Here is a 25,647-nt window from a genome sequence, read left to right as displayed (position 1 = left end):
AAGCGGGGGAAAGGTTTTGTTTGCAAACAATTTTTAAACGGAATGTCATTATGGAGCATTTATTTAAGAAACATCATAAAATGAACTTATTCACATTGATTAGCTATTAATGGTACGAGAGCATGGTCTATTTCACGTCACTACTCTCTCGAATTGTTTTAAATTGTTGCTCTTTGGTTTATTTATTTATTTTTTGATTATTGGCGTAACAACGCATATATGGAAAGAGTTACGTGAAATACCTTTAACAATGCTGTGCTTTGAATTTCTTTATCATCGTTACCTTTTTGCAAAATAAAATGTATCTATGGAAGTCTTATTGTTCTGTATCTGGCCTACAATTTAAAGAACGATTTTTCTTAACTGCAACTCATGCTAAGGGTCAATATAACTTCCCTACTTCATAGTTATTAAAAGTTGAAATTACTTTTAATGAACACTGATGTTACAGTTCGTATGATCGTTCAAAAACACAAGTTCGCAGTGGATTTTATTTCTTGGTGAAATACTATTTCATACCACGACTAGCCCAAGAACATGAGACTCTCATAAAAAAAATTACGTTATCACTATAAAATTTGCCAGATCAGAACGGAGCACAGCAAGATTACTATCAGATTTTGAAGGTACATTAAATGATTTGCACTGTAAATTATATCCTATCAGCAGCCCGCGTCAACCTGCACCACATCATAAAATCTGCTGATCTTCACTGCCAGCCTGGGAGCTAAAAGAAATAATATTATTTTGCTATTATTTTACCGCTTCCTTGCGGTATGCTCGACTATATTGTAAGTCGTTTAAATACGCCGCGGCAGCGGCTCTTCGTTCTCCACGCAGCTCAGCACCACAGATAATATTTATATAACTGAAAAATGTCTCAACAGGATGGGATAATAGGCAAGCAAGCTTTAACAATTAATAATACAAGTTTTCATTTAAACAACTCTATTAAAACATTTAAATATCTCATTGATTACAGACCTTTGTAAATTCACACGTAATGGCGTACATTGCTCAGTCTCGACAAAAGAATGCTACATTAGCGTTCTCTACGACAACACAGGAGATCTTACTCGCACCACTTCCAGATTAAGAAGACAAAGAATTTAATTTACATCACGCATTATATACTAGTTCCGTTCAACATTTATCTTCTGTGGCGGTTTTATTACTCGCCGACGCAGACGTTCTCAAAAATAAATAATAAAAAAAATACATAATTTTACACAATGACACAATATGATACATCTAATTTTCTAATTACTACATAATATGTTGTTTTTGTTTCTTACTAGACGTTACAATGCCCCCTGGCAGCAATTGACTAACGTTGAAAATGTTCGGCAATATGCTGCCACTAACGTCTGTTTGGTTATTGTCTGTTACCTTGGTTGGAACATTCACTTTACACTTCTTAGTTCTTTCACACTGTAGGTTTAATTACACTTTTTATACTGTTCTTACACTTTGCGAGGTGACCGTCAACCTAGTCCCAGGGTCATTACATTTATTTGGCTCCCCCATTCGGGCTACGTGCGATCAGAAAACCTGGGAAAACTGCGCCGGAGCCATGGTCATCTCACAAAAAGTTCAGACTCTATTCAATGTTCACATATAACAAAGGCTATTTGTGATAGTATGTTAAACTTTTAGTCTCTTTGTTATCAATATAATATTTGTGTTCTGGATTGTAATGAAAGTCACTTATTACACATTTTTACAATAGTATAATGAATCGTCCTTGCACTTACTCGCGACAGTTGGTTTAAAATGTCTAGCATTCGTGTGAGTATCCTTCATTAACATGACGAAAACATATTAGATCGATACATCACTAAACCCATGAATACTTTGAATTTGTGTTGGATAACTCAAAAAAAAAATGTTTGTCACATCATTTCGTGTCCACTAAACCCTATTCATGTTAGTGCATTAGATACATAGTTGATAGTTCATTTGAATGACAACAATGTTGTACGGAGCTGGCGGCGCGAAGCAATTGTTGAGTAGCGTCGTCTGGAACGCCGCGTACCGACGGCCGCTGGGTTCGACGACCGGCTCTCAGTAACAGCGACGTCGTGCTGACGTGGCGCCCAAGCAGTCGCGAACCGCGGCGAACCATTCGCCGATGTCGGCGAGTGGCAGTGGTTTACCGCGACCGGCTGGCTGGCGGCACGGCACTCGTCTCTGCTTCTCCGCGTGGCTCCCCGTCGTAGCGCATGAAACAAACATTCCATAACGGTGTACTGTCTTTAAGGACACAGATTAGTAGCTGTGGAAGAAGATGCAACTTGTTAAAAGCGTTTATTGTTCAGTAGCCGTCGCTTCACTGGTATGCACTGGTATGTTTTGGCGTGATAACAGGTTTCTTGTGGCATTGTGACACTGGTATTCAGGGTTCGTCACACGCACATTGTACTACACATTTTCACTCACTCCCACGGTTGATACACTGCCAGAGCGTCTTTCAACACGCGAAAATGTTTCGTTACACACATACTAAATGTCTCCGTCGAGCGATGTTTGTTTGAATCGACTTCGAACGGATCAATAACTACTGTTTTTATACACTGTCTATTGTTCGTTGAGCACTGCACTAGGACAGTCTATCACTCAACACTAGACTTATCGACGTATATATTGGTGCAGATACAACAGTCATTTTCTGTCCCTACTACACACAATATTCCGTCCTTTCCTTAATTGTTTATGCACACAGTTTATTTTTTAATACCTTTTAACTGTTCTTCGCATAATTACTCTCATCTACATGGCGTCTATTTGTTTTTACCTTATCACAACACAGTTTTCATATTGTTACTAGGCGTATATAGCCCTTTTGTAAATTTTTTAAAGGTGTGTGATTTTTTTTTTTTTTTTTTTTTTTGTACATAGTTTTCCTTTCCTCCTTTCAGTGTAGCTTGCCTGGTTATCACCCATCTAGCAAACAGATTTTACCATGTGCATGACAGCTTGACTTGGGCATATTGCTCAATAAATACTTCATTTAGCACTAGCATCATTTTTAATGAATTTTCCTATATGACTACAGTGTAGGTTCCGCATTGGTTGACTTAATTCGCGTATCGCGTAATGAATATTCAAGGGCGTGTACCAAGTACACAGGCTTCAATTGAAGCATTGCTACATACAGAGCGGAGTTTCCACGGAACGGGCTTGTTTTTAATTAGCTTCTGCTCCAGTGTCGTTCTCAAATCACTACTGGCAGCAAACATCACATCACATAATTGTTGCATATTACAAAGTCAATGTTTGGCTAGTAAAGACTCTCTCTCTCAGGGTTCCTTATTCTAATAAAATTACAGCAATTACCTTACTATATAAGATTGCATCATTAATTGCACTTACACACTACACATAGAAAATGGTTCAAGAAATTAATCCTTTATAAAATGATTCAAGAAATTAATCCTCACTTTATCAACAAGAAGATTGTTCGTTGCTTAATGAGCATATAATATTTTAATGACTAATTGTCTGTAAACAAAATCTTTCCTGTGTAAGCTATTGCTCACTTTCTGATTCCACTTCCTCCAAGTTTAATTACACACAAATTTCTTTCTTAATACTAACATACTTATATTCTAAAACACAATTAAAATCTTCTTACAACTATTACTCTTTATATGTGATATGTCACTGAATAAATAACTTCACATCTTTACGTGGATATAATCCTTTGATCTTCCCCGTATGGGGATGTGCTAACAAATAGCTACATTCGTGTGGCACGCTTATTACTTCAAAGGGCCCTGAATATAGCAATTGCCACTTACTATTTTGTTTTAAGGTGGCTGAAGATTTAGGGTGGTTACGAATAAGTACTAGGTCTCCTACATTATATTTCTGTTCGTTAGTTACACCTCGATCGTACCTCTTTTTTTCTTTGGCCACTACTTCTCTCCTCGACCAAGGGATGGAGTAAGTTGCGCGACAGTATGTTTTATGGGGCATCACCTCTATGTGATAGTGGTACCCTTTGACTATTCCTGGTCGGTCGGTAAATACCATAGTATATTCCGATAGCAGCTGCGTCAACTGTTGCTTTTGTGTATCACTTAAACCTTCAGATTCGTGCACTTTGGTTTGAAATGCCTCAACATTTGTTTCAAAATTTCGCTCCTCTAAATTCGGGTAATAGAGGTCTGCTGCATGTGAAAAATCATCGAGGTGTAGTACCCAAGGGTTCCTACCTTTGATATTGATTCGATTACAACACGGCACAAGTACCTCCTTCGATTTCATCATAGATAACTCAATCCTCCTACCCCTATTAATTATGCTTAATTTCCCCAAGGAGAGGTCAATCAATGCGTCCCTCTCACGGAGAAAATCTACTCCCAGAATGCAGGCCACCTTTAATCCTTTAACAACGAGGAACGAGCTCACTATGGCTTCGCCCTCCTTACAAATCTCCACCTGCACCTGGTACTTAACTGATTGGCTCTGTGCACTAATGGCTCCAGACACCTTACAATTATTAACCGGGAAAGTCGGAATGCTATGTCCTTTTCCCAGTGCTTTAAATAACTCCATACTCATTACACTTACTGAGGCACCTGTGTCGATGATTATATTCACTGCAACATCATTGATTTTCGCTTCGATAATAGCTTGCACATTTTCGTTATTATCTTTCTTACATTCGTGCGGTTCGTTCAGTAGATCTTTATCCATACTGACACCGTCGTTGTATCGCAGCATACGTATCCCAGGTATATTATTATCACTCGTGTTGCTCTCACTCCATCCCTCGGCCATCGATGGAGAGCATATCGAGGCCGATTCTAGTTTGTTGGATTGCTTACTTGTGAGGTACTTGGACGGCTATTGTCCGCGACCTCCACTATATGTACATTCTGATTTGTAGGCCGCCACGGCTGCGCAATAGGCGCGTTTTGCGGTGGTGGTCTATTGTTGTCATACCGGTCATTACCCTGTCGCTCTGGGCTTCTTCGCTGATTCTGTTGCCAATTTCGATTACTATCACTATAATTGCTCTGCCACTGACCTCGCGCATTTTTCCAGCGGTTGGTCCCTGACATTCCGGATTCGTACCGGTCGTCAAATCGACGCTTTTTGTTATAAGTTGGTTGTCCATACCCGTTCTGGCTTCTACCATTACTACCATTTTGCGAATGTTCTTGTCGCTTGTTACCACCCCCACCATTTCCATGGTTGTGGTTTTGTGCACTACTATTTCTGTCATGTTTACATCCTGACCCATTATTCCGCGAGTGATCGCACGCTGATTTTGCGTCTTCCTGTATCAAGTCTATTGAATCTAGAACAGACAGGAAGTTTTCCATGTCGCTTTCTGGTACGTGTATTAATTTCTCTTTGATATGAATGGGTAAATGTGATTTTAGCAGTCTTATTATGTCTCTTGGTGATATAGGCTCGTCCCAGTAGCGCGTTTTGTTTATATATTTTTCAAAATACCGCCTCAAATTCCCAAGACGGGGTGAGTACGGTTCGGGATTATATACTTCTTTTCTTAGCCGCTCTTGTATACAAGGCGACCAATATTTCGACAGAAATGCCCTTTCGAACTGTTCGTATGTCCTGCAGCTGTCTGCTACTTCTGTAGCCCACAACGCTGCGTCACCTTGAATGTACGACATTACGTATTGAATTTTCTGTGTTTCGTTCCATACACTGGGCAAGATATTTTTAAAGCTTTTTATGAATACTACTGGGTGTACTGATTTCCGTTCAGTAGTAAACGTTTGAAATTGCCTATTTTTGATTAAACTTTCTTCAACTAATATTTTTGAACTACAGGGGTTTGCTCCTGGGACATATGCTGTGTGCTCCGAACCGGAGCTACAGCTCTTCGCATTATCGACTACAGATTCCCCATTGTTGTATCGCGTATAAGTTTGTGCGTTGCCAAAACCATGGGCTGTTGGCGACATAGGTTCCTGTTCCAGATGTTTTCTGCTTTGTGCTAAACCCTTCTCCAGGTCGGATATCCGTTTGTTCATATTCACTTGCCACTGCGGAATATCCTCACTGAGTATTTGTTTGATGGTTTGCACGTCGTTCTGTACCTGACTATTTACTGCGGTACTGAACGATTCGGAATCTCTATTTGCTATGGCTGCTTGTACTTTAGAATTAATATTTTTGTCAATCTCACTCTCCTTCACTTCTAGCCATGAGTTGAATTCTGTTTCAATTTTAGTTGCTTGTTCGTTCCACTTCTGCTCTACAAGCTGTGTGGAATCTATTTCTAGCTTTTCTACCCGGTTGACTAATACACCTATTTCGTCTACCCTGTTAGTGTTTGCTACTTGCAGGTTGTTGACCTGTTCAGTCAGCTCCTGCACGGCCTTAGGTATCGACTCATAATTCTGTTTCATATCTGCAATCTCTTTTTTCATATTTTCTAACGACTGCACAAGTTGCTGGTCACGCTCAGCTTGCTGGCGATCTCGCTCGGCTTGCTGGGCAAGTAAATTTTCTGTTAATTGGCGATCTCGCTCAGCTTGCTGGGCAAGTAAATTTTCGGTTAATTGGCGATCTCGCTCAGCTTGCTGGCGATCTCGCTCGGCTTGCTGGGCAATAAAGATTTCAATTTTTTCGTCCTTTTCAGCTTGTTGTTGCGCAAATTTTGCCTGGTAATCTAACACACGCTCTAATATAGCCTGAAGTGAATACCCACCAGGCAGATTACCACTCTCTGGTTCCTGCTTTTCTGGTAGTGGTACAATTTCTTTATCTTCATCTCTTTGAGCGCTAGTGGGCGGTGGCACCACCTCCTGTGCCCCCGCCCCCACATTTTCGCATGTTATATCCTCAAAGAGAGTACTTGAACTGCTTAAAGTACCCGGTTCTACATTTCCTGCACTAACTAATTGTTGTTCCTCAGTATCCATATTGCTCGGACGCTGACTACGCAACTTAACCATATTCCTAAATTGCTTACTAAAACACAAAATCTGAGAGTTTTGTCACTTGCACACAAAATACGTTAATTTATCTACACTACACTGCACACTAAAAATTACTATCTACCAAAAACTTTGTCCTGTCCCAAACACTAACATCAAACTACGCACAATATGCACACCACCAGCGATATGAGATCACTTCACTGGAGCTCAACTTCTACAAACAGGACAACTACACTGTAGTCTTACCTTTAGTTTATCTTATCTCGGGGTTCGGCTGCCCCCGGATTACGTAGTCGTTAGAGCTTCTCAGTACTATCAGGATCGTCTTCTCAGACTCGCTTGCAGTAGTACGTTTTGTCATGAAAGAGTGTTTGCACATTCATTAATGCATAGCATTGATCATGATATACATACATACATTTATCACTAAATACATATATATATATATATATATATATATATATATATATATATATATATACATACATAACAATCAACCCTGAAAGAAAAATACATAAAATTTTATAATTGTGGCCACTGCAAATTCGGGCCCCGCGTTTTTGGGCGCCAGTTTCACGTCACTACTCTCTCGAATTGTTTTAAATTGTTGCTCTTTGGTTTATTTATTTATTTTTTGATTATTGGCGTAACAACGCATATATGGAAAGAGTTACGTGAAATACCTTTAAGAATGCTGTGCTTTGAATTTCTTTATCATCGTTACCTTTTTGCAAAATAAAATGTATCTATGGAAGTCTTATTGTTCTGTATCTGGCCTACAATTTAAAGAACGATTTTTCTTAACTGCAACTCATGCTAAGGGTCAATATAACTTCCCTACTTCATAGTTATTAAAAGTTGAAATTACTTTTAATGAACACTGATGTTACAGTTCGTATGATCGTTCAAAAACACAAGTTCGCAGTGGATTTTATTTCTTGGTGAAATACTATTTCATACCACGACTAGCCCAAGAACATGAGACTCTCATAAAAAAAATTACGTTATCACTATAAAATTTGCCAGATCAGAACGGAGCACAGCAAGATTACTATCAGATTTTGAAGGTACATTAAATGATTTGCACTGTAAATTATATCCTATCAGCAGCCCGCGTCAACCTGCACCACATCATAAAATCTGCTGATCTTCACTGCCAGCCTGGGAGCTAAAAGAAATAATATTATTTTGCTATTATTTTACCGCTTCCTTGCGGTATGCTCGACTATATTGTAAGTCGTTTAAATACGCCGCGGCAGCGGCTCTTCGTTCTCCACGCAGCTCAGCACCACAGATAATATTTATATAACTGAAAAATGTCTCAACAGGATGGGATAATAGGCAAGCAAGCTTTAACAATTAATAATACAAGTTTTCATTTAAACAACTCTATTAAAACATTTAAATATCTCATTGATTACAGACCTTTGTAAATTCACACGTAATGGCGTACATTGCTCAGTCTCGACAAAAGAATGCTACATTAGCGTTCTCTACGACAACACAGGAGATCTTACTCGCACCACTTCCAGATTAAGAAGACAAAGAATTTAATTTACATCACGCATTATATACTAGTTCCGTTCAACATTTATCTTCTGTGGCGGTTTTATTACTCGCCGACGCAGACGTTCTCAAAAATAAATAATAAAAAAAATACATAATTTTACACAATGACACAATATGATACATCTAATTTTCTAATTACTACATAATATGTTGTTTTTGTTTCTTACTAGACGTTACATCTATCACATGACTAGATCGAAAGGCGTTATATCGATGACTGCCAACTATGGCGCACAGTCTGTAACATGAGCATACAACGGGTATAGTTCGTATAAGATCTTACATTTTCGGTTATGCCAAAGTATTTATTTATTTATTTATTGATAACAACGTGTCGTGGTAATTCAAAATTACAGAAAGATAGTATTTATAAGCCGTAAAGAGATTCATTTATTTATTAATAACATGTCCTGACATTCTAAAATTACTGGAAGATAGTATTCGTGAGCCGTAGATTCCCCTAATGTCTGAGGCAAAAGGCAACTATTGTTTGCAAATATTTATTAATAACAGTTACTTGATTCGCGCCAGAGTAAACGTACTTCCCCTATGTATCTCTTTGCTGACGTCACGAGCGATTTCTTCATCGGCACCACATCCCACTGGCTCTGAAAGCGCCAGATGGCCTACCACCTCTGCTGGCCAGTGTGGTAATCTACCGCTCGCTCCCTACTCCGTACGTACTGCAACGCTGATACATCCACGTCGCTTGTGTGAAATAGCAAAGCTGGAAAGAAAGTAAAATGAGCTGTTATCTGCAAATAAGGGGTACCTTACAAGTTGATCCGATGTGGCCACAGAATTGCAGGAGGGGTCGGGCGGTGGTGTGCAAACATGCAGTGCACGGAGAATTGTCCGAACGTTGGACATGCCTGCGAGCTCGATGCATGGTATCTTACGAAACTTACTGCACTGCTATCCGTACAAAATCACCCATGTTCAGGAACTGCTTCCTGCTGACCTGTTAGCAAGAGAAACGTTCACTCTGGAATTTCTTGCTCGCATGGAAGTAGATAATGAATGGTTGTGGAACCTTCTGTGGATAGACGAAGCCCATTTCCATCTCCAAGGTTGTGTCAATACGCAGGACTGCAGAATATGGGAAATGGAAAGTCCACACGCACACCAACCGGTACCACTTCATTCTGGAAAGATGGCCGTGTGGTGCAGGGCTTCGTGTATTGTAGGGCCTTATTTTTTCGAGGACCTGAGTCCTACAGGTTGTGTTACGTGTACTGTCACTGTAAACACTCTGTCAGTCTTTTTGCTCACCAACGTCATTCTACCCCTTCAACAGCATGGATCTATGAGTAGGATATACAGGGTGAGTCACCTAACATTACCGCTGGATATATTTCGTAAACCACATCAAATACTGACGAATCGATTCCACAGACCGAATTTGAGGAGAGGGGCTAGTGTAACTGGTTAATACAAACCATACAAAAATGCACGGAAGTATGTTTTTTAACACAAACCTACGTTTTTTTAAATGGAACCCCGTTTGTTTTGTTAGCACATCTGAACATATAAACAAATACGTAATCAGTGCCGTTTATTGCATTGTAAAATGTTAATTACATCCGGAGATATTGTTACCTAAAGTTGACGCTTGAGTACCAGTCCTCCGCTGTTCCATCGTGTGTATCGGAGAGCACCGAATTACGTAGGGATCCAAAGGGAACGGTGATGGACCTTAGGTACAGAATAGACTGGAACAGCACATTACGTCCACATGCTAACACCTTTTTATTGGTGTTTTTCACTGATGCACATCTACATTACCATGAGGGGTGAGGTACACGTTCGACGGGCGTTTCATAGGACGTGGAGGACGCATAAATTGGCCAGCCCGTTCTCCTGATCTTACATCTCTGGACTTCTTTCTGTGGGGTACGTTAAAGGAGAATGTGTACTTGATGTGCCTACAACCCCAGAGGATATGAAACACCGTATTGTGGCAGCCTGCGGCAACATTACACCAGATGTACTGCGGCGTGTACGACATTCATTACGCCAGAGATTGCAATTGTGTGCAGCAAATGATGGCCACCACATTGAACATCTATTGGCCTGACATATCGGGACACACTCTATTCCACTCCGTAATTGAAAACGGAAACCACGTGTATACGTGTACCTCACCGCTCATGGTAATGTACATGTGCGTCAGTGAAAAAGACCAATAAAAAGGTGTTAGCATATGGACGTAATGTGCTGTTCCAGTCTCTTCTGTACCTAAGGTCCATCACCGTTCCCTTTGGATCCCTACGTAATTCGGTGCTCTCCGATACACACGATCGAACAGCGGAGGAGTGGTACTGAAGCGTCAACTTTAGGTTACAATATCTCCGGATGTAATTAACATTTTTCAATGCAACAAACGGCACTGATTACGTATTTGTTTATATGTTCAGATGTGCTAACAAAACAAACGGGGTTCCATTTAAAAAAAAACGTAGGTTTGTGTTAAAAAACATACTTCCGTGCATTTTTTTATGGTTTGTATTAACCAATTACACTAGCCCTTCTCCTCACGTTCGGTCTGTGGAATCGATTCGTCAGTATTTGATGTGGTTTACGAAATATATCCAGCGGTAACGTTAGGTGACTCACCCTATATATCGCTTCTCTGCACAGTGCACAACTAGTGAAGCGGCTGCTGCAGATGCATTTCAGAAATGCTAGGAATATCAGTCGTCATTGCTCAACAGTCTGGCCATCCAGATCAGCTGATCGTAATCATTGTGACTTCTGACTTTGGATTTATCTGAAAGAAGTTGTGTTCAGTGCTCCAATTACGAACGTAGTTGAAATGAAGGCACGTATTGAGCAACGCATTCTGAGCGTGACCCGCGAGACACTCCGACCTGTTGCGGAAAATGCTGTTTCTCGATTTCAGCTTGTGGGAGAAAGTGTTAGACAGCATATTGAACAGTGTCGCAAGTGTAACCGGCCCGCCCGCTTGGCCGTGCGGTCTAACGCACGGCTTTCCGGTCAGGAAGGAGCGCCGGTCCCCGCCACGAATCCGCCCGGCGGATTTGTGTCGAGATCCGGCGTGCCGGCCAGTCTGTGGATGGTTTTTAGGCGGTTTTCCATCTGCCTCGGCAAATGCGGGCTGGTTCCCCTTATTCCGCCTCAGTTACGCTATATCGGCGATTACTGCGCAAACAAGTTCTCCACGTACGCGTACTCTACCACGCAAACATAGGGGTTACACTCGTCTGGTGTGAGACGTTCCCTGCCGGGGTCCACCGGGGGCCGAACCGCACAATAACCCTGGGTTCGGTGTGAGGCGGCGGAAGGGTGAAGTGGACTGCGGTAGTCGTCGTGGGGTTGCGGACTACTGCGACTGCGGCGGGGACGGAGCTTCTCCGTCGTTTCTAGGTCCCCAGTTAACATAACATAACTGTAGCCTGCCGAATTAGTGTAGTCATGCACAGTGAACAGTACGTGTGATATAATGTGCAGCTATAGTAGTCGTCGTATTGTGATTCATCTGTCATTAATAGCCGACCCCCCTCCCCGCCCCCTTTACGTAAAGATGCCTACAGCGCCATCTATTGGTAAAAAATGTTTGCAATTTTTTTGTTCCGTGACGTTTCAACATGCAGCGAAAATTTGATATCTACAGCGTTTCGATATTGGAACTTAAATTATGGACACCATGCATGGCGGTGCGTTAGAAACATCGTGCTGCAATCGAGTTTCGAATTCGAAGAGCTCGTTCACAGATGGAGCACCGTCTCAATCACCAAGACAATGCTAGACCACACAAGAGCACTGAGACATCTACAACGATCTGACGCCTTGGGTTCATTGTCATCGATCATCCTCTATAAAGTCCCGACTCTGCGCCATCCGATTTTGATCTGTTTCCAAAACTTAAGAAACTTCTTCGACGACGTAACTTTGGTAGTGATAGAGCGGTGCAAGCAGAGGTGAGGTTGTGGCTCCGTCAAAATTGTCAAACATTATACAGTTACGGAATCAACGAACCGGTCTCTCATTGGAAGAAATGTGTGTCGTCGCCAGGGTGACTATGTTGAGAAATAAATATGTAGATATGAATAATAAAGATGTAGAATGTTAATAACGTTTCTTTTATTTGAAAAGTTCTAGCAGTTTTCACATAAAACATTCGAAGGCATTACTTTTCAGCACGCTCTCGTACAATATCACTGAATCACAATTGGAATCAGTGAACTCATACAATTACCTGCATTTAACCATTTCTAGGGATATGTAATGATGACATAAGCTCAGTTGTAGGTAAGGAAGGAGGCAGGCTTAACTGCAGAATGAAAGCGTTTCATTTTAAAGTGTCATTGTACCCGAAAAGAGAAATAATTCTGCATTCTATGAACTGAATGAAAGGCAATTTTATCAAAACTAGACTTATTCGTCTTCATGGAGTTACCGCGATCGTTACTTATAAAAATGTGTCCAGATTTAGTCTCCAGGTAGCTTACCATTATTTCCATATGACTGTTTTATGGCGAACTGCCCATCTTCACATCTATTACAAAAAATATTTTGTAATTAAAATTGGTTCAAATTACAAATGGTTCAAAATTTAAGTTCGGAAAGCTCCTACATTCTTAAGAAATTAGTTATAAGTTTCTGCAACGTACCTTATGTTATAGTTACAGAGTAACCTGTAGAGTGTGGAACTGAAATTTCATTTTCATAACTAGCCGTAGACTAACCTGCTGCAGCTTTATACTTTTTTTTTAAGAAACGTTATTTGAGCAACACCTCAGCGCTGAAAAGCCTCCTCTATTTGTAGAGACTGGACTGATGTAATTCATAAGAAATGCTTCTAACATGAAACACTGTTGTTGTGTAATTTAATAGCATTAAAATATTTTAAAAGCATTTTGTAAAGCAATCATCAAAAATTCTTTGAGATATTTTTATATGTATTCCAGCCCGCGAAACTTTTGTAGCACTTGAAAGTGCCCTCTATGGACTGATATAATACTGAAAAGATGTTCCTAAATGTAACAAATGAAGCATTAATGACGACATTATTATTATAAAAACTGTAAAAGATACTGTTGACATGTTTTAAAGCTTTTTCGAACTTTTTAACAATAATAATTTCCTCATCGACGTTACATTTAGGAACCTTTTTATCAATTACATCAGTTCACAAAGGGCACTTTCAAGCGCTACAAACTTTGCATCTCTTGCTTCCCTAGAAGAAATATTTTAAAATTTTTTTGATAATTGTTTTATAAAGTTCTTTTAAAAATATTGTAATGCTATTCATTTCCACATCACTGTTTTATGTTATACGTAGGAACTTTTTTTAAGAACTATATTGCGCTCGCCGGTGTGGGCGAGCGGTTCTAGGCGCTTCACTCTGAAACCGCGCGACTTCTACGGTCGCAGGTTCGAATCCTGCCACGGGCATGGATGTGTGTGATGTCCTTAGGTTAGTTATGTTTAAGTAGTTCTAAGTTCTAGGGGACTGATGACCTTAGATGTTAAGTCCCATAATGCTCAGAACCATTTGAACCATTTGAATTATGAAACTTCCTGGCAGATTAAAACTGTGTGCCGGACCGAGACTCGAACTCGGGACCTTTGCCTTTCGCGGGCCAGGAGTCTCAGTCCGGCACACAGTTTTAATCTGCCAGGAAGTTTCATATCAGCGCACACTCCGCTGCAGAGTGAAAATCTGATTCTCGAAGCATTTGAATTATATTAGCGCAGCAGATGTTTTGATAATTTGTTTATAAAGTTCATTTAAAATATTTTATTGCTATTAAATTCCACATCAGTGTTTAATGTTATACACAGGAACTTTTCTTACGAATTACATTAGTGCTGTATATGTTGCACCAATGAGGCTTCTTAAAAAAGTATATGAAGCCTCAGTAGTGTATGGGTAGTTATGACGGTGGACTTTCAAGTTCATATTCGCCAGGTTACTCTGCACCTGTATCAGATGGTATGTACAACAAATTTCTATTATAAGTAATTTCTTAAGAACGCTGAAGCTTTCTGAACTTAAATTATAAACCACTTGTAATATGCACCAATTATAACTACAAAATAATTTTTGAAAAAGATCTGATGATCGGCAGCTTGCCCGAAACCGGTCATATGGAAATAAAGGAAAGCGGTCTGGAGGCTGAATTTGGACGCTTGTTTTTCTTTTCTTTATGAAAGGCTGTAATGTTGATGCATTAAGTTGTTCTGAAAGTTGTTCTGCTGATATTCAAGACAATAAAAGCGGGTTAAAAGCTGTGAGCTATCTGGGGAAGTTAACCTTGCATTACTGAGCAACTGTTTCACCAGGTATCGAGTGTAGCTTACCAAATTCCCAACCAGACTAACATTAATCATAATCTTTTAATAGTCATCGTACGACAACCGGTGATATATATATATATATATATATATATATATATATATATATATATATATACTCCTGGAAATTGAAATAAGAACACCGTGAATTCATTGTCCCAGGAAGGGGAAACTTTATTGACACATTCCTGGGGTCAGATACATCACATGATCACACTGACAGAACCACTGGCACATAGACACAGGCAACAGAGCATGCACAATGTCGGCACTAGTACAGTGTATATCCACCTTTCGCAGCAATGCAGGCTGCTATTCTCCCATGGAGACGATCGTAGAGATGCAGGATGTAGTCCTGTGGAACGGCTTGCCATGCCATTTCCACCTGGCGCCTCAGTTGGACCAGCGTTCGTGCTGGACGTGCAGACCGCGTGAGACGACGCTTCATCCAGTCCCAAACATGCTCAATGGGGGACAGATCCGGAGATCTTGCTGGCCAGGGTAGTTGACTTACACCTTCTAGAGCACGTTGGGTGGCACGGGATACATGCGGACGTGCATTGTCCTGTTGGAACAGCAAGTTCCCTTGCCGGTCTAGGAATGGTAGAACGATGGGTTCGATGACGGTTTGGATGTACCGTGCACTATTCAGTGTCCCCTCGACGATCACCAGTGGTGTACGGCCAGTGTAGGAGATCGCTCCCCACACCATGATGCCGGGTGTTGGCCCTGTGTGCCTCGGTCGTATGCAGTCCTGATTGTGGCGCTCACCTGCACGGCGCCAAACACGCATACGACCATCATTGGCACCAAGGCAGAAGCGACTCTCATCGCTGAAGACGACACGTCTCCATTCGTCCCTCCATTCACGCCTGTCGCGACACCACTGGAGGCGGGCTGCACGATGTTGGGGCGTGAGCGGAAGACGGCCTAACGGTGTGTGGGACCGTAGCCCAGCTTCATGGAGACGGTTGCGAATGGTCCTCGCCGATACCCCAGGAGCAACAGTGTCCCTAATTTGCTGGGAAGTGGCGGTGCGGTCCCCTACGGCACTGCGTAGGATCCTACGGTCTTGGCGTGCATCCGTGCGTCGCTGCGGTCCGGTCCCAGGTCGACGGGCACGTGCACCTTCCGCCGACCACTGGCGACAACATCGATGTACTGTGGAGACCTCACGCCCCACGTGTTGAGCAATTCGGCGGTACGTCCACCCGGCCTCCCGCATGCCCACTATACGCCCTCGCTCAAAGTCCGTCAACTGCACATACGGTTCACGTCCACGCTGTCGCGGCATGCTACCAGTGTTAAAGACTGCGATGGAGCTCCGTATGCCACGGCAAACTGGCTGACACTGACGGCGGCGGTGCACAAATGCTGCGCAGCTAGCGCCATTCGACGGCCAACACCGCGGTTCCTGGTGTGTCCGCTGTGCCGTGCGTGTGATCATTGCTTGTACAGCCCTCTCGCAGTGTCCGGAGCAAGTATGGTGGGTCTGACACACCGGTGTCAATGTGTTCTTTTTTCCATTTCCAGGAGTATATATATATATATATATATATATATATATATATATATATATATATATATATATATAAAGAGAATTTAAATAAACAGAAATAAATCGGTTTATATTTGGACATTTATTTTAACATTGATCATTGTTCCGTTAAAATTTCAGCATATTAAACTTGATTCATAACTAAACTGGTGCTTTTTTAGGATTGTGAAACTGCGAGTTTGTAATCTTACGGAACACAACTTACGGTCAACTTGGTTTACACAAAGAGTGTAACTCCACAATAATTTTGATAATTAAAATAAATTAGATCGAAAAGCAATTTACAAAAGAAAAACCTCGAACTGGTTACTAACGTCTTACTATTAACCTGATGGGTCAAACAATTATATAAGCACGTGGTACTGGTCTCGCAAAGTATACCCCATGTGGGTTGAACATAAAGAAAAGTTGCTATATTGAAAAATATTGTCAAGACGAGACGTTATAATCACACGAGCATTCGCATTTAAGATTGATGATCTTAGTTGAGTTACGGTTCATCAACACGTGGTTCCACTTTGCTCACAAAGTAGTGACAAAGCAACTACTGGAATATATTCTGAACTTCACACTCGAATTACACTGCGGTGAAATTTAAGATGACATAAGATATTTTACATCTAAACCTGAAACAAAGGTGATTAAATTTCCAGTTAGGCTGAACTTAAGAAATCTATTGTCTTACGGACTTAGCAGAGACGCGTTTAGCTGGAGATCTTACCACTTCAGACGCTCGCCGCAGACAGACTGGTGTGGGCCTCTAACGAGGGTGCTTCACAGATACAAACGGAAGTGACCAGAGAGGCAGCTTCCTATACCAACATGACAAGGGACAGACAGGACCATACTAAGAATAGAAACCTCTTTGCTTTTAGAAAGCGTAGCTACCTGTTCCGACGTTGATCCTACTGTTCTCTAGCAGACAGGCTTGTCTGCTACCATCAAGCATGCAAGTAGAAATTCATTTGCTCATTCATCCTTTCACACAGAAGGGAAGGAGGATGACAGTATCTTGTCATACACAGTATATAAAAGAAAGCGGATGTAGGTTCTTTATGAGACTGTGTGACATGAATTACATATAAACTGTGTTTTAAAGTGTAGTAGTGTGACAGATCGTTCTTGTTTATGTGTAAAAGTACCACGTTCCACTGCTCAGTCTCCTCCCAGATAGAGTCAGACACACCACAGTAAATTTAGAAGTGGAATGTATGCCGCAAATGACAACAGATTTAAGAAATTAACATGAAAGGAATCCAACAGAGACCTTTCAAGGCAGCATACATAGATAGTGGATCTAGAACTGCAATTTGTGGCACTCCATAATTGCGTTTTCCCCCCCAGTCTAGAAGTCTTCCTTGTTCGCAGGAGCTGCACTGGCAGAAGTATCAGCAGCCGGAGATCTCCTACAATTTCTTGATCGACAGCAGCGGCAATATCTACGAGGGTCGGGGCTGGAACGATACGAACACCAGTAGTAGTTTCGTGCGGAGCTGCAAAGTGGAGGTGGCGCTAGTCGGCAACTACGTGGAGCACAACGTGACGAGGCAGATGTCGTCGGCACTGCGCTGGCTGCTGGACGAGGGCGTGAGGTCGGGCATGCTGGCGGCCGAGTACCGCCTGCTGGCGCACAACCAGCTCAAGAAAACGCAGAGCCCGGGCCGCTGGGCGCTGATGGAGATCGCCGACTGGCCGCACCGGTGCCGGTGGAACTGCTACCGGGGCGTCCTCTGCACCCGTCCAGCCGACAGCGACGACAGCTCCGGCCCGTAGATCTGCTTGTTCAGCAAACCAATCTTGTCATCACGAAATATCATTATGTAACACAGTTGACAACAAACATGTAAATAAATGTAAACTTTCCTAGTAAATACGCTCTCTACATTCTTCTTTCTTCTTCTTGTTTCGCTTACGCCATAGTCCCACAGCGATCGCAGGGTCGGCGTGGTGAGAACGGATTTCGCAAGGTAAGTTTTAGGGGTGGCCGGATGCCCTTCCTGCTGCCACCGCGAACCCCCAGGGATGGAATCAGTGTACCCCAGCTGGCTGCATCTAGTGTAAATCGTGAAATAGTGCGAACGTGTTCCATATGTCTGCGACGCGTGTAACTGAGGCGGAACGTGGGGACCAGCCAGGTATTCACCTAGCGGGATGTGGAAAACCGCCTAAAAACCACATCCAGGCTGGCCGGCGCACCGACTCTCGTCGTTAATCCGCCGGGCGGATTAGATCCGGGGTCGGCGCGCCTGTACGAGTCCAGGAAGCAGCGCAGTAGCGCTCTCGGCTACCCTGACGGGTCAAATACGCTCTCCACATTGTCCTGTTCGAAATCATCATAATCTCTGTAAAGAAAACAGAAAACTGTATGTCAACAACAAACAAAAACCACCGTTTGCATTTCAATTTCTGACTAAGGGCAAGGACAAACTGTTAAGTCGCTCTCCTTTGGTGCGCTGTCAACGGTGTGGAACTGGAACCACGTGGCTATGTGAGCCTCCAACACAGACGCAAGTGATGGCAGTGAAGTGGTGTTCGTAAGTCATGGGGCAGCGATATGCACATATACGAGGGTCAATCCAAAAGAAATGCACACTATTTTTTTTAAATCCATCTTTCATTCTACAATACTGGCCATTAAAATAGCTACACCACGAAGATGACGTGCTACAGACACGAAATTTCACCGACAGGAAGACGATGCTGTGATATGCAAATGATTAGCTTTTCAGAGCATTCACACAAAGCTGTCGCCGGTGGCGACACCTACACCGTGCTGACATGATGAAAATTTCCAACCGATTTCTCATACACAAACAGCAGTTGACCGACGTTGCCTGGTAAAACGTTGTGATGCCTCGTGTAAGGAGGAGAAATGCGTCCCATCACGTTTCTGACTTTGATAAAGGTCGGATTGTAGTCTATCGCGATTGCGGTTTATCGTATCGCGACATTGCTGCTCGCGTTGGTCGAGATCCAATGACTGATAGCAGAATATGAAATCGGTTGGTTCAGGAGGGTAATACGGAACGCCGTGCTGGATCCCAACGGCCTCGTATGACTAGCAGTCGAGATGACAGGCATCTTATCCGCATGGCTGTAACGGATCGTGCAGCCACGTCTCGATCTCTGAGACAACAGATGATGACGTTTGCAAGACAACAACCATCTGCATGAACAGTTGGACGACGTTTGCAGCAGCATGGACTATCAGCTCGGAGAACATGGCTGCGGTTACCCTTGACGCTGCATCACAGACAGGAGCGCCTGCGATGGTGTACTCAACGACGAACCTGGGTGCACGAATGGCAAAACGTCATTTTTTCGGACGAATCCAGGTTCTGTTTACAGCATCATGATGGTCGCATCCGTGTTTGGCGACGTCGCGGTGAACGCACATTGGAATCGTGTATTCGTCATTACCATAGTGGGGTATCACCCCCCGTGATGGTATGGGATGCCATTGGTTACACGTCTCGGTCACCTCTTGTTCGCATTGACGGCACTTTGGACAGTGGACGTTACATTTCAGATGTGTTACGACCCGTGGCTCTATCCCTCTTTCGATCCCTGCGAAACCCCACATTTCAGCAGGATAATGCACGACCGCATGTTGCAGGTCCGGTATGGGCCTTTCTGGATACAAAAAATGTTCGACTGCTGCCCTGGCCAGCACATTCTCCAGATCGCTCACCAATTGAAAACGTCTGGTCAATGGTGGCCGAGCAACTGGCTCATCACAATACGCCAGTCACTACTCTTGATGAACTGTGGTATCGTGTTGAAGCTGCATGGGCAGTTGTACCTGTACACACCATTCAAGCTCTGTTTGACTCAATGCCCAGGCGTATCAAGGCCGTTATTGCAGCCTGAGGTGGTTGTTCTGGGTACTGATTTCTCAGGATCTATGCACCCAAATTTGCTTGAAAATGTAATCAGATGTCAGTTCTACTATAATATATTTGTCCAATGAATACCCGTTTATCAGCTGCATTTGTCTTGGTGTTTATCATCTGCATTTCTTCTTGGTGTAGCAAGAGTTTCCCAAAGAGATGATAGTCACGTGGAGCCAGGACAGGACTGTAAGGCGGGTGTTTCAGTGTTGTCCATCCCAGTTTTGTGATCGCTTCCATGGGTTTTTGGCTGACATGTGGCCGTGTATTGTCGTGCAACAGCAAAACATCCTGCTTTTGCCGATGTGGTCGAACACGACTCAGTCGAGCTTGAAGTTTCTTCAGTGTCGTCACATATGCATCAGGATTTATGGTGGTTCCACTTGGTATAATGTCCACAATCAAGAGTCCTTCGGAATCAAAAAACACCATAGCCATAAATTTTCCAGCAGAAGGTGTGGTTTTGTATTTTTTTTTTTTCCTTGGATGAATTTGCATGATGCCACTCCATTGATTGCCTCTTCGTCTCTGGTGAAAATTGATGGAGCCATGTTACATCACCTGTCACAATTCTTCCAAGGAATTCATCTCCACCATTCTCGTACTGTTCCAAAAGTTCGCTGCATACCGTTTTTCTTGTTTCTTTGTGAGCCGCTGTCAACATCCTGGGAACCCACCTGGCACAAACCTTTTTTAACGCCAACACTTTCAGCATTCTGCAAACACTTTCTTCCCCTATTCCAACGTAGCGTGACAATTCGTTCACTGTGATGCGTCTGTCAGAAGTCAGCAACTCATTAACTCTCAGCACATTGTCTCGAGTGTGTGCAGTACGAGGCCTGCCGCTATGAGGACAATCCTCGATATAGCCGTGATTGCTTTCATCACGTAACCTGCTTGCCCAATAACTGTACTGCAATCGACAGCAGCATCTCCGTACGCCTTTTTCAACCTCTTGTGGATGTTTCCCACTGTCTCGTTTTCACAGCACAGGAATTCTATGACAGCACGTTGCTTCTAACGAACGTCAAGTGTAGCAGCCATCTTGAATACATGCTGTGACGCCGCCACTCTCGGGAACATGTTGAACTAAGTTTGAAAACAAGCGGGAAGGATGTATCTACACACTGTAAAACTTTCACACATGCAGAATGAAAACTGTATTTTTACAAAAATAGTGTGCATTTCTTTTGGAGTGACCCTCGTAAAAGGAATTGGGGGGGGGGATCAGTATTGCGTACACAAGGTAAAAAAGAGCAGTGCACTGGCGAAGCTGTCATTTGTACTTAAGGTGAGTAACGTGAAAAGGTTTCCAACGTGATTACGGCTGCACGACGCGAGTTAACAGACCTCGAACACAGAATGGCAGATGCAGCTAGACCTAGACGCATGGGACATTCCAGTTAGAAAGTCGCAAGCGAATGCAACATTCCGAGATCCACTGTGTCAAGAGTGTGCTGAGAATACCAAACCTCAGGCATTACCTCTCACCATGGACAACGCAGTGGCCGACAGCCTTCACTTATCGACCAAGAGCAACGGCGTTTGCGTAGAGTTGTCAGTGCTAACAGACAAGCAACACTGTGTGAGGTAACCGCAGCAATCAATGTACGACGAACGTATCCATTTGACAGTACGGCGCAATTTGGCGTTAGTGGATAATGGCAGCATACGACCGAACAGCGATGTTTTCTACTTCTGCAATTTTTATTATTCCCTTCGTAATGTTCGATGGCTAATTAGTTGACATGGTGCTGCATTTACTGACAGCAGCAACTGTAATCATTTGTCAGTAACAAGTCACAACACCCGTCTCTGGTCTCTGTCAGATATGATTTTTTTACGACCACTTTTCTTACGACATGTTATTTGGTTGAAAGCGATACCGCAATCCTTGTAGACACGTTGGTCTCTCAGCACTATACATAAATAAATGGGGCAACTTCGTTCCCTGTTACTCACAGGCATGTCCAACTTCCTTTTTGCCATCGTCACGCCCCTACGTCGACACATCTTTCAGCAACGATTCCATATCAATGACTGGCATTTGCACAACTATATGGCCACATTCCTGGTAAGATGGGAACAAATTTTCACATGTGGTACAATGCTTTTAACCGCGTTATAGATTGAGCAGTATTTTATGTGCAGACGACGTTGTTATTTTGTAAATTGAAAAAACAGCACAACAGTTGCTTAATCCACAATATTTTATTTTGTACACGACCAGTTCCAGAACGCTTAAAGTTACATAATCTGGTGTAAAAGATAAAAACATTTAACTATCTGAGGCTATACTCGCCTCAATGTTGTCATGTAACCAAACATTTCGTGTCAAAAGGATAAAAGAGACATAAATTCCGTAAGAACCGTTTCCCCGTGCTACATGACTATTAACACAAATAGGAAAAGACGTTGTTATTGAATGACAGAGAGGATAATTTACAAAGGGGGCTATATTCTTAAGAAATATAGCAGAAGAAAATGGACTGAAAATTTCTCCATATATATCAAAAGCAATGGCATGTTTATGGAAAAAAACGAGATGATCCAAAGTTGAGAAAAATGGCAAAATATTGGAGAGGGACTCAAGCTTTAACTAACTTAGATGTGAAATGTCGCCAACGGTAGATCGTGACATAGAAACAATACTTCGTAAACTTTAGACATATAATAAAAGAATATATATAATATAAATAATATATAATATAATATGTGTGGCTCAATTTACAGAACTCTGGAAACCAGAAAGGAGACTATACTGAAGCTTTATAAGGCAACAGCGGTACGAAACTTCTCAGGGCAGTTAAAAGCAAAATACGAAACACAGAAACAAGACAAGAGGTACAGATTTGCGATTTGGTAAGCAAAATTAAAAATTATAGAGTCAACTAGTGTAACCATTTAGATAGAATGCAACAAAACCGCACGGCCTAGAATCGCCTTGAACTAGACAGCGATGTGTCTGTCGGACGTCCCAGGACGAGATTTTTCGGGTACAAATTGTGCGGCTTACTCCAGAAATTGAAGATGATGATGGTGACTGGCACATACGCACCACTTCAATGCCACGACTTACTTCAGCTGCTGAGGGTCACGTGAACGCCTCGCACCAGTCGTACACCATCTGCAACACTCCAAATTATGTCCTCTTTTGAGTGAGTGACTGGTATTTCTTCCGGTGACGTCATCGAAGTACTGCGTCGTCATGGTTCTGCAGCTTCGACCCTTCAGCCTTGCCGTTGCCCGCGCTGAGTCACGCTGCAGGCAAGGAAGGGGAAGTACTGTTCCGTATTGTTTGTGCTGAGCAAATCAGCGAGCACTACGGAGAACATCCCCGCCACTAGATCGGCGTGTGGGGAATAAAGGGGCGCGAGCAGAACTGTCTCCATTGAGTACATGTCGTCAGTCGGCAAGATGCGCGTTTCCAAGGTGGTGAGCGGCTCGCAGAAACTTGGGTCCGTTGAGATCCAGCAGGATGGCGGCAAGTACACATAGTAGTTTAATAGTCAGCCGGACTTGGCGAGTGTTATAAGCATTGTTTACACCTAAACACAAGCGAATGAGCATTCGCTTGTGTTTGCGAAAGCGGGAATTGGGGTCACAGTTTCTTACTTCTCTTCTGCTGCCCCCCAACCCCCTCTTAATATAATATCTTGTTACCCCACCGTTTAACATACCACAGCTGCCTAGATTTTAATAAAAACAATATAACAAGTAACATATTTTAATACAATGGTCAAAATAAATGTTGCACTTTCCTGAAACTTTAATATCGAAAGTTGCAATGCAGAAATGCGTTACGATATCTACATTGGTTTGTTTTGCAATGCAAGTCTAGCAGAAACAGTTCATTTTTCTATCGTGAGGGAGCATTATGTGCAGTCTATGCTAACCATTTCACATGTAAACATTGTAGTACTTGAGCTGTGTGTAATCAGGAGGGCGACCGGAGTGACCGAGCGGTTCTAGACGCTTCAGTCTGGAACCGCGCGACCGCTACGGTCGCAGGTTCGGATCCTGCATCGGGCATGGATGTGTGTGTCGTTCTTAGGTTAGTTAGGTTTAAGTAGTTCTAAGTTCTAGGGGACTGATGACCTCAGATGTTAAGTCCCATAGTGCTCAGAGCCATTTGAACCATTTTTTTGTAATCAGGAGATTTGAGTTGCTTTGGGATGGTTCGGAGAACAATAACGGTCAGAGGCTCCATATAGGCACTCTAACATAGGAGGGAGTGAGACAGATGGGTGTTGCAGCGAATCTTCATGTGAGTCAGTCGAACAAGTTTGTAGCGACAAGATCAGTTAAGGATCTTCAAGTGGCCGCAGATGGAAAACAACAAGGGCGCAGGACCGATATCTGCGTATAGCGGCAGGCACAAACCTTCAATACAATGCAACTCGTCTACGGCGGCAGTTCCAAACAGCTATAGGAGTGCGGGTGTCAACTAAGACGATACGAAATAAGATCCGTGAGTTGGGATTACGTGCCAGAAGACACCTCCTAGCTCCTCCCCTAAATGGGTTTCGGTGAAGGACTCGTGTCACATGGGCACAAAATCGCTCTTTGTGGACTAGGCAGCAGTGGGGCACACGCTCTTTTCTGTTGAGACTCGTATCCGTCTGCGCCCTGCCAATATTAATACTCCTGCGTGGAGGCAACGAGAACAACTTTTACCACCCATTGTGACTCCATTTGGGCAACATACTGGAGCGGGATTCACGCTGATGGATGAGAATGCACGCCCCAGTCGTCACAGTCTTCTTGAACGTTTCCCTAGTGGAGCATACAATCAGTTGGATGGAAAGGCTCCCATATTGAATCAGTTGGATGGACCGGCTTCCATATTCTCCAGATCTCAGCTGTAATGAGAATGCATGGGCCACGTTAAACGAGCGGTTTGCAATCGTCCTGTCCCACCACCGACCTTACAGGGCATCAAAGAGGCCGCTATGGAGGAATGGGTCAATATCCCACAGGCTTCTCTGGACAGTTTGGTAAGGAGTTTGCCTACACTGCATTGCAAAGTTTCTTCAATTACGAGAAGGGTCGATTGGTCCATAAACAATGTGTTCCGCAAGGTGACTGAAAAGAAATGGTAGCGTTTGTAGTGGAATCTTTTGTGAGGTTTTGTTTTTGTTTTTTGTTGGTGTTTATCAAGCGGAAAAGTGTCTATCTTCTTACTTTTTCCTTTCTTATGTCTGTACTTGGCAGAACAAAATCAGTTTTGTTTCCTGTTATATCCAAGATTGACAGTAAAGGAATATGCAACATTTATTTTAACCACTGTTTTGTAATAATAATTTGTTTAGTTTAGTGCTTAGCACATCACTTCAGCATAAGTGACAATAATAATAATAATTTACACGATATAACTAGAAGAAGG

The 25,647-nt window shown here is 42.7% G+C and overlaps 2 protein-coding genes across 2 annotated transcripts in view; both read left to right on the top strand.

The window, feature by feature from the left end:
• Window positions 1-18,242, top strand: part of LOC126260839 (peptidoglycan-recognition protein SC1a/b-like) — a 76,147-nt gene extending 57,905 nt beyond the window's left edge. Inside the window, exon 4 of the mRNA XM_049958240.1 lies at window positions 17,740-18,242. Within this exon, the coding sequence (XP_049814197.1) occupies window positions 17,740-18,144 (405 nt within the window). The 3' untranslated portion in view covers window positions 18,145-18,242. The remainder of the gene's footprint in view (window positions 1-17,739) is intronic.
• Window positions 18,243-23,667: 5,425 nt separating this feature from the next.
• LOC126260838 (peptidoglycan-recognition protein SC1a/b-like) overlaps window positions 23,668-25,647 on the top strand; it is a 137,641-nt gene continuing 135,661 nt past the window's right edge. The window contains exon 1 of the mRNA XM_049958238.1: window positions 23,668-23,745. Coding sequence (XP_049814195.1) covers window positions 23,679-23,745 — 67 coding nt within the window. The 5' untranslated portion in view covers window positions 23,668-23,678. The remainder of the gene's footprint in view (window positions 23,746-25,647) is intronic.

Source organism: Schistocerca nitens, chromosome 5, assembly GCF_023898315.1.
Source record: "Schistocerca nitens isolate TAMUIC-IGC-003100 chromosome 5, iqSchNite1.1, whole genome shotgun sequence".
In the NCBI taxonomy this organism is placed as follows: domain Eukaryota; kingdom Metazoa; phylum Arthropoda; class Insecta; order Orthoptera; family Acrididae; genus Schistocerca; species Schistocerca nitens.
Note: the sequence above shows the minus strand (reverse complement) of the source record. Positions and strands in the feature narration are given on the sequence as shown.